Here is a 10,137-nt window from a genome sequence, read left to right as displayed (position 1 = left end):
TTTTATTCCCCCAAAAAAGCGTCCGACAAACCGAAAGCGCCGCGGGGGCCGCCGCCCCCTGCGCCGTGGGGCTGCCCCCCAAGTGTGGGTCAGCGCGCGTCCGGGGGCCGCCGGGGGACGCAGCCGTCCATGGCCAGCGCCTCGGGCCACCCCTCGTACTTATTGGAGCTGCGGCTGTTCCGGACGTGCTGGGGGGGGAAATAAATTCAGGGGGGGGTCCCCCTGCCCCATAAGTGTGGGGCAGCCCCCCAAGCGCACGTACCTGCTCGAAGGGACTCTTGTCCTGCACCCCCTTGGCCCCCACGAACACCCAACTGTCCCGGAAGCCCAAATCCTTGGCGGCCGCGCTGCCCAAATCCGCGAAGATTCGCCTCGTTTCCTCCGTCAGCCTGGGGGGCGCGGGGAGCTGCCCCATAGAGCCCAACTCTGCCCCATAGAGCCCAACTCTGCCCCATAGAGCCCAGCCCTGCCCCATGGATCCTCAATCCTGACCTGGAGATCCGAGCCCTGACCCATAGATCCGGACTCTGACCCATAGAGCCCAACTCTGCCCCATAGAGCCCAGCCCTGACCCATAGATCCGGACTCTGCCCCATAGAGCCCAACTCTGCCCCATAGAGCCCAGCCCTGCCCCATAGATCCCAACTCTGCCCCACAGAGCCCAGCCCTGCCCCATGGATCCTCAATCCTGACCTGGAGATCCAAGCCCTGACCCATAGATCCCAACTCTGCCCCATAGAGCCCAGGCCTGCCCCATAGATTCCCAACTCTGCCCCATAGAGCCCAACTCTGCTCCATAGATCCCAGCCCTGCCCCATAGATCCCAACTCTGCCCCATAGATTCCCAGCCCTGACCCATAGATCCCAGCCCTGCCCCATAGATCCCAGCCGTGACCCATAAGGGGACTCCCCCCCGCAAAAAAAACCCAAAACCCTCCAAAAAACCCCAAAAAATCCCCAAATTGCCCCAAAATCCCCAAAGCCCCGAAAATCCCCCAAATTAACAAAAAAAACCCCAAATCCCAAAAAAACCCCAAAACCCCCCAAAATTCCCCAAACCCCCCCCCGAGAAAAACCCCCAAAACCAATTAAAAGCCCCAAATTGCCCAAAAAGCCCCCAAACCCTCAAAACCCCCAAGTTAACAAAAAACCTCCAAAATCCCCTTTAAAAAACCCCCAAACCCTCCGAAAACCCCAAATCCCCCCAAAACCCCAAATGCCCCAAAAACCCCAAATCCCCCAAAAACCCCAAAAACCCCAAATGCCCCCAAAACCCCAAACCCCGCCCACCAGCCCCAGAAAAGCCCCGAAATGGCCCAAAACGCCCCAAAAAGCGGCGGATTCGGTCACTTTGTGGCGGGGTCGTCGAACGAGGCCACGAGAACCAACGTCCCCTCGTGCAGCGGCCGCAGGAACTTCAGCAGCTCCTCCGCGTCTTCGTTAAGTTAATTAGCGCTAATTAGCCGCCCCCACCAACGCGCCGGGGCCCAAAACTGGGGGGTTTGGACTCAAAAATGGGGTTTTTTTTGAGCCAAAATCGGGGTTTTTCGCCCCCAAACCAACTCACCTCCCGCCCACATGTCGAAGGCCTGGGCCGCGATCAGCTCCCCATTGACGCCTGCCGGTTAATTAACAGCTTAATTAGTTAATTAGCGGGGTGGGCGGGGCCGTTGGGGGGTGATTAAGGCCCTAGGGGGGGAATTAATTAATTAGGGGGGGAATTAATTAATTGGGGGGGGGAACAAATGGAGATTTGGGGGCCAGAAATCGACCTGGGGGGGTTAATTAATCAGCTAATTAATTATCGGGGGGTCACGAAGCCCTTAGGGGAGGAACTAATGAACATAGGGGGGTAATTAATGATCTGGGGGGGGGGGGTAATTAAGCCGTGGGGGGTAATTAATCATCTAATTACCCCCTAATTACCCCAACACCCTAATTACCCTAATTGCCCCAAGCCCTTAATTAGTGCTAGCCTCCTAATTACCCCCTAATTACCACCTTAACCGCCCCCTAAGCCCTCCAATTTCCCCTAATTATCCCTTAATTACCCACATACCCCTAATTACCCCGTAATAACCTCCTAATTACTCCCTCAATTACCCCCTAATTACCTCTAAGTCCCTAATTACCTCTTAATTATCCCCAAATTACCCCAATTACCCCATTAATTGCCCCTAATTAGCCCCTAACCCCCAAATTACCCCTTAATTAGCCCCAAGCCCCTAATTACCCCTTAATTACCTCATCCCCCTAATTACCCTCATTCTCCTCAAACCCCTAATTACCGCCTTCATTATGCCCTATTTACCCCATTAATTACCCCTAATTAGCCCCCAACCCCCTAATTACCCCTTAATTACCCCGTCCCCCTAATTACTGCCTTGCTTATCCCCCAAATATCCCATTAATTCCCCGGCTCCCCGCTCATTAGCGCTAATTACCGTTGACCAGCGCGATGTTGAGGCCGCGCCCCACGTTGTTCTGGCCGCTGCTCATCAGCCTGAGGGTTAATTGGGGTTAATGGGGGTTAATTGGGGTTAATTAACGGGGTTACCGGGGTAACGGGGGCGGTGCCGCACATCCGGCCGTCCAGGCAGATCCGGGGCCCGATGACGTTGGCGGCGCCGCTGACCAATCGGAACGCGAGGCTGGAGCGCGGGCACGGCCGGGGCAGCCCGCACCGGAAGCGCGGCCGGAAGGGGCGGGGCCCTGCGCCGGAAACGGGCGGGGCAGCGCCGAGGCCACGCCCACACCCCCCGCCCGACCCCGCCCACGGAGCCCAGACCCCGCCCACCAGCCCCTAACCCCGCCCACGAGCATCAAACCCCGCCCACGAGCATCAAACCCCGCCCACAAACCCCGCCCACCAACCCCAAACCCCGCCCACCAACCCCAAACCCCGCCCACCAACCCCAAACCCCGCCCACCAACCCCAAACCCCGCCCACCAGATCAAACCCCGCCCACCAACCCCAAACCCCGCCCACCAGATCAAACCCCGCCCACCAACCCCAAACCCCGCCCACCAGATCAAACCCCGCCCACGAGCAACAAACCCCGCCCACAAACAAACCCCGCCCACCAACAACCCCGCCCACCAACCCCAAACCCCGCCCACCAGATTCAAACTCCGCCCACAAACATCAAACCCCGCCCACCAACCCCAAACCCCGCCCACCAGATCAAACCCCGCCCACCAGATTCAAACCCCGCCCACCAACCCCAAACCCCGCCCACCAGATTCAAACTCCGCCCACAAACATCAAACCCCGCCCACCAACCCCAAACCCCGCCCACCAGATCAAACCCCGCCCACCAACCCCAAACCCCGCCCACCAGATCAAACCCCGCCCACCAACCCCAAACCCCGCCCACCAGATTCAAATCCCGCCCACAAACATCAAACCCCGCCCACCAACCCCAAACCCCGCCCACCAACCCCAAACCCCGCCCACAAACATCAAACCCCGCCCACCAACCCCAACCCCCGCCCACCAGCAACAAACCCCGCCCACCAGATCAAACCCCGCCCACCAACCCCAAACCCCGCCCACCAGATTCAAACCCCGCCCACAAACATCAAACCCCGCCCAGCAACCCCAAACCCCGCCCACCAGATCAAACCCCGCCCACCAACCCCAAACCCCGCCCACCAATTCCCAAACCCCGCCCACCAGATCAAACCCCGCCCACCAACCCCGAATCCCGCCCACCAACACAACCCCCGCCCACAAATATAAAACCACGCCCACAAACGCTAAACCCCGCCCAGGAGCATCTAACCCCGCCCACAAATATCTAGAGCCCCGCCCCCAAACCGCAAACCCCGCCCCCAAACCGCAAACCCCGCCCCCAAACCTCAAAGCCCACCCACAACCACGCCCCGCCCCCAAACCCAGGCCCCGCCCCCACACAGGCCCCGCCCCCTCACCTGCGGTCGGGGGGCGCTCAGCACCTGGGGGGAGGGGAACGTGGAGACCCCGCCCAACGGGAACGGGGGCGGGGATTTCTGCGTTGGTTCTGGGGTTGCTTGGGGGGATTTGGGGGGATTTTGGGGTTGTTTGGGGGGGATTTTGGGGTTGTTTTTGGGTTGCTTTGGGGTGATTTTTGGGTTGGTTTGGGGGGATTTCTGGGGTATTTTTGGGTTGTTTTGGGGGAATTTTGGGGGTATTTTTTGAGTGTTTCGGGGTTGGTTTAGGGTGAATTTGGGGGTGAATTTTTGGGTTGGTTTGGGGGGATTTCTGGGGTATTTTTGGGTTGTTTTGGGGGAATTTTGGGGGTATTTTTTGGGTGTTTCGGGGTTGGTTTAGGGTGAATTTGGGGGTGAATTTTGGGTTTTGGGGTGTTTTGGGGGGTTTGGGGTCGCTCACGGCCCAGCAGGCTCCGCAGGGGTGGGGGTGTTTCGGGGGGTGTTTTTGGGGTGATTTTGGGGGTTTGGGGTCGCTCACGGCCCAGCAGGCTCCGCAGGGGTGGGGGGTGTTTCGGGGGGTGTTTTTGGGGTGATTTTGGGTGGGTTTGGGGGTTTGTGGTCACTCACAGCCCAGCAGGCTCCGCAGGGGTGGGGGTGTTTCGGGGGGTGTTTTTGGGGTGATTTTGGGGGGTTTGGGGGTTTGTGGTCACTCACAGCCCAGCAGGCTCCGCAGGGGTGGGGGTGTTTCGGGGGGTGTTTTTGGGGTGATTTTGGGGGTTTGGGGTCGCTCACGGCCCAGCAGGCTCCGCAGGGGTGGGGGGTGTTTCGGGGGGTGTTTTTGGGGTGATTTTGGGTGGGTTTGGGGGTTTGTGGTCACTCACGGCCCAGCAGGCCCCGGATGGGGCTCTGGCTCCTGCCCGGCCCCAGCAGCCCCGTCAGCAGCAGCCAGGTCAGGGCGGCCGCGCCGGCCACCGCGGCCACGCGGAGCGGACCTGGACACGGGGACACGTGGGGACACACAAATTGACCCGTGGGGACACGTGGGGACACACAGAGACCCATAGGAACCCATAGGGACACACAGAGACCCATAGGGACCCATAGGGACACTCAGAGACCCATAGGGACACATAGAGACACATAGAGTCCCATAGGGACCCACAGGGACCCACAGACACCCATAGGGACCCATAGGGACACACAGAGACACATAGGGACCCACAGACACCCATAGGGACCCATAGGAACCCATAGGGACACACAGAGACCCATAGGGACCCATAGGGACCCATAGGAACACATAGGGACCCACAGGAACCCATAGGGACACATAGAGACCCATAGGGACCCATAAGAACACATAGGGACCCATAGGGACCCACAGACACCCATAGGGACCCATAGGAACCCATAGGGACACACAGAGACCCATAGGGACCCACAGGGACCCACAGGGACCCACAGACACCCATAGGGACCCACAGGGACCCACAGACACCCATAGGGACCCATAGGGACCCACAGACACCCATAGGGACCCATAGGGACACACAGAGACCCATAGGGACACATAGAGACACATAGAGTCCCATAGGGACCCACAGACACCCATAGGGACCCATAGGGACCCACAGGGACCCACAGACACCCTTACGGACCCATAGGAACCCACAGAGACCCATAGGGACGCACAGACACCCATAGGGACCCATAGGAACACATAGGGACACACAGGAACCCATAGGGACACATAGAGATACATAGGAACACATAGGGACCCACAGGAACCCATAGGGACCCACAGGAACCCATAGGGACACACAGGGACACATAGAAATCCATAGGGACACATAGAGACCCATAAAGTGACCCATAGAGACCCATAAACCGACGCATAGGGAGCCATAGGGACACATAGAGACCCATAGGGACACACAGGGAGCCATAAACTGACCCATAGAGACCCACAAACTGACCCATAGGGACCCACAGGGACCCACAGAGCCCCATAGGGACCCATAGACACCCACAGAGACCCATAAACTGACCCATAGGGACCCATAGAGCCCCACAGAGCCCCATAGGGACCCACAGAGACCCATAGAGCTCCATAGGGACCCACAGACACCCACAGAGACCCATACACTGACCCACAGAGACCCATAGGGACCCATAGACACCCACAGAGACCCATACACTGACCCACAGAGACCCATAGGGACCCATAGAGCCCCCTAGGGACCCACCGAGCCCCACAGAGCCCCATAGGGACCCACAGAGCCCCATAGGGACCCATAGGGACCCATAAACTGACCCACAGAGACCCATAGGGACCCATAGGGACCCACAAGGACCCACAGAGACCCATAGGGACCCATAGACACCCACAGAGACCCATAAACTGACCCATAGGGACCCATAGGGACCCCCAGCTGCCCCCCAACCCCCTCACTGCCCCATAGATCCCCCCAATCCCACAGCCCGAGCCCCAGAGATCCAGCCCCATAGATCCAGCCCCACTGATCCTCCCTTACCCGCCAATCGCATCGGGGGCGGCTCCGTGGGGCTGGAACAGAATTGTGGGGGGGGACACAGGTCAGACCCCCACAGGGACCTCCCGGGAGCCCCAAAACCCCCCCCAAAAAAACCCAAATCCCCCCAAAAAGCCCCAAAATCGCCCCGAGTACCCGGAAGCGGCGCCGCAGGCCGCGGTTGCCCCGGAAACGGCTTCGCGCGCTCGGCCCCGCCCCTTCCGGCGGCCCCGCCGCTTCCGGCCGGCGGCGGCGGCCAATCAGAGCGCGGGGGCGGGCCCGCCTGTCAATCATCGGGGCGAGGGGCCTCCCCGGCGCTCCCAGGTCACCCCAGGTCACCCCAGTGACCCCCCAATGACCCCCCCAGCGCTCCCAGTTCATCCCAGTTCATCCCAGTGACCCCCCCAGTGACCCCCCCAGTGCTCCCAGTTCATCCCAGTTCATCCCAGTGACCCCCAATGACCCCCCCAGCGCTCCCAGTTCATCCCAGTTCATCCCAGTGACCCCCAGTGACCCCCCAATGACCCCCCCAGCGCTCCCAGTTCACCCCAGTTCATCCCAGTGACCCCCCAGTGCTCCTAGTTCATCCCAGTTCATCCCAGTGACCCCCCCAGTTCATCCCAGTTCATCCCAGTGACCCCCCCAGCGCTCCCAGTTCATCCCAGTGACCCCCCAGTGACCCCCCCCAGCGCTCCCAATTCATCCCAGTTCATCCCAGTGACCCCCCAGTGCTCCCAGTTCATCCCAGTTCATCCCAGTGACCCCCCCAGTTCATCTCGGTTCATCCCAGTGACCCCCCAGTGACCCCCCCCAGCGCTCCCAATTCATCCCAGTTCATCCCAGTGACCCCCCCAGTGCTCCCAGTTCATCCCAGTTCATCCCAGTGACCCCCCCAGCACTCCCCGTTCATCCCAGTGACCCCCCCAGCGCTCCCAGTTCACCCCAGTGACCCCCAGTCCCTCCCAGTCCCCCCCAATAAACCAGCGCTTCCTTTTTTTCCCCCAAAAAACCCTTTTACTGCGAGATTGGGGGGAGGGGGCGTGGCCGGGGCTTTAGGGGGCGTGGCCAGGGGCGGCGGGGGCGGGGCCAGCCCCGGGGTGGGCGGGGCCGGCGCCGTTGTGGGCGGGGCCTGTGTCGCTGTGGGCGGGCCCGGCGCCGTTGTGGGCGGGGGTCAGCCCCGGGGTGGGCGGGCCCGGCGCCGTTGTGGGCGGAGCCTGTGTCGCTGTGGGCGGGGCCAGCGCCGCTGTGGGCGGGGCCTCCCAGCAGCAGCCGCGTCCCCATTCGCTCCACGTCGTCCAGACTGAGCCCCCGCAGCCCCAGCGCGTAATCCTGGGGGGGACACCCCAAAGTAGGGACCCCACCAACCCCCGGGACCCCCCCGGGCACGACACCAACGGACCCCCCGAAAATAACCCCAAATCCCCCCCCAAATCCAACCAATTCTCCAAAATTCACCCTGTTCTCCATCCCAGTTCCCTCCCAGTGCCCCCCAGTCCCTCCCAGTTCCCTCTTGTCCAATCCCACTTCCCCCCAGTTCCTCCCAGTTCCCTGTGGTTCAACCCCAGTCCCTCCCAGTTCCCTCTTGTCCCATCCCAGTTCCCTCCCAGTCCCTCCCAGTTCCCCCCAGTGCTCCCAGTTCCCTCCCAGTTCCCCCATTCCCCTCCCCATTCCCTCCCAGTTTCCTCTAATTCAATCCCAGTTCACTCTCAGCCCCCTCCCAGTTTCCCCCAGTTCCCTCCCAGTTCCCCCCAGTCCCTCCCAGTTCCCTCTTGTCCAATCCCAGTCCAATCCCAGTGCCCCCCAGTGCTCCCAGTTTCCTGTGATTCACTCCCAGTTCACTCCCAGTCCCTCCCAGTTCCCCCCAGTCCCTCCCAGTTCCCTCTTGTCCAATCCCAGTCCAATCCCAGTCCAATCCCAGTGCCCCCCAGTGCTCCCAGTTTCCTGTGATTCACTCCCAGTTCACTCCCAGTCCCTCCCAGTGCTCCCAGTTCCCTCCCAGTTCCCCCATTCCCCTCCCAGTTTCCTCTGATTCAATCCCAGTTCACTCCCAGTCCCTCCCAGTTTGTCCAGTCCAATCCCAGTCCAATCCCAGTCCCATCCCAGTCCAATGCCATCGCCCCAGCCCGCGCTCCGCTCACCCTGCTGAGCTGCCCCAGCAGCGCCTGCGCCTCCTGCGCCCCCAAATGTCTCCCCAGGACCCTCCCCAGGGCCCCCCCAAAACCCAGGGGGGGGGTCCCGGGGTCCCCAAAGCCCACGGGGGGGTCCCCGAGGCCCTGGGGGGGGTCCCCAGCTTTGGGGGGGTCCCCGAGTTTCGGCTTCAGCACCAAATTGATTCTGGCCGAGGGGCCGATGTTGTAATCGCTGAGTCGCCGATCGTCTGCGGGGGGGACACGAATTGGGGGGGGGGGGGCAGAAATCGGGGGAGGACACCCCAAAACCCCCACGGGGCTCCCCAAACCCCAAAGCCCCCAAATCCCACCCGAACTCCGCCCAAATCCCACGGAATACGCCCAAATCCCACGCGAATCCACCCAAACCCCACCCGATTTCACCCAAATCCCAACCAAACCCCACCCAAATTCCACTCCGCTCCATCCCAAAATTCACCCGGATTCCACCCAAATCCCCCAAAAATCCACCCAAATTCCACCCCAAATCCCCCCGAATCCACCCCAATTTCACCCAAATTCCACCCAAATAACCCCCGAATTCCACCCAAATCCCCCATAAATCCACCCAAATTCCACCCCAAATCCACCCCGAATCCACCCCAATTTCACTCATATTTCACCCAAATTCCACCCAAATAACCCCAAATTCCACCCAAATCCCCCCAAAATCCCCCCAAATCCATCCAAATTCCACCCCGAATCCACCCAAATTTCACTCAAATTTCACCCAAATTCCACCCAAATTCACCCCAAATTCCACCCAAATCCCACCCAAATCCCACCCAATTTTCCCCCAAACCCCACCCAAATTCCACTCCAATCCATCCCAAAATTCACCCGAATTCCACCCAAATCCCCCATAAATCCACCCAAATTCCACCCCAAATCCACCCCGAATCCACCCCAATTTCACTCAAATTTCACCCAAATTCCACCCAAATAACCCCCAAATTCCACCCAAATCCCCCCAAAATCCCCCCAAATCCATCCAAATTCCACCCCAAATCCACCCAAATTTCACTCAAATTTCACCCAAATTCCACCCAAATTCACCCCAAATTCCACCCAAATTCCACCCAAATCCCACCCAATTTTCCCCCAAACCCCACCCAAATTCCACTCCACTCCATCCCAAAATTCACCCGAATTCCACCCAAATCCCCCATAAATCCACCCAAATTCCACCCCAAATCCACCCCGAATCCACCCCAATTTCACTCAAATTCCACCCAAATTCACCCCAAATTCCACCCAAATCCCCCCAAAATCCACCCAAATCCATCCGAATTCCACCCCAAATCCACCCAAATTTGACTCAAATTTCACCCAAATCCCACCCAAATTCCACCCAAATTCCACTCCAGTCCATCCCAAAATTCACCCGGATTCCACCCAAATCCCCCAAAAATCCACCCAAATCCATCCAAATTCCACCCCGAATTCACCCCAATTTAACTCAAATTTCACCCAAATTCCACCCAAATTCACCCCAAATTCCACCCAAATTCCACCCAAATCCCACC

At 59.7% G+C, this 10,137-nt stretch overlaps 2 protein-coding genes across 3 annotated transcripts in view; both read right to left on the bottom strand.

The window, feature by feature from the left end:
- Window positions 1-89: 89 nt before the first annotated feature.
- FAM3A (FAM3 metabolism regulating signaling molecule A) lies at window positions 90-6,654 on the bottom strand. Of its 2 annotated transcripts, XM_065653189.1 has the most exons (10): window positions 6,600-6,654; window positions 6,447-6,478; window positions 4,794-4,904; window positions 3,934-3,957; window positions 2,583-2,712; window positions 2,445-2,503; window positions 1,568-1,618; window positions 1,351-1,435; window positions 263-389; window positions 90-188 (listed from the first exon to the last, which is right to left on the bottom strand). In XM_065653189.1, the coding sequence occupies exons 2-10, from the start codon at window positions 6,457-6,459 to the stop codon at window positions 90-92; spliced, it is 699 nt and encodes a 232-aa protein (XP_065509261.1). In that variant the 5' UTR covers window positions 6,460-6,478; window positions 6,600-6,654. The 2 variants fall into 2 exon arrangements, with proteins under 2 accessions (XP_065509261.1, XP_065509262.1); XM_065653190.1 differs by lacking the exon at window positions 2,583-2,712 and having other exon boundaries at window positions 100-188; window positions 3,934-4,031.
- An 803-nt stretch (window positions 6,655-7,457) lies between these two features.
- Window positions 7,458-10,137, bottom strand: part of LOC135999638 (host cell factor 1-like) — a 24,887-nt gene continuing 22,207 nt past the window's right edge. The window contains 2 exon segments of the mRNA XM_065653198.1: window positions 7,458-7,772; window positions 8,582-8,820. Of these exon segments, the coding sequence (XP_065509270.1) occupies window positions 7,458-7,772; window positions 8,582-8,820 (554 nt within the window).

Source organism: Caloenas nicobarica, chromosome 29 (assembly GCF_036013445.1).
Source record: "Caloenas nicobarica isolate bCalNic1 chromosome 29, bCalNic1.hap1, whole genome shotgun sequence".
Taxonomy (NCBI): domain Eukaryota; kingdom Metazoa; phylum Chordata; class Aves; order Columbiformes; family Columbidae; genus Caloenas; species Caloenas nicobarica.
Note: the sequence above shows the minus strand (reverse complement) of the source record. Positions and strands in the feature narration are given on the sequence as shown.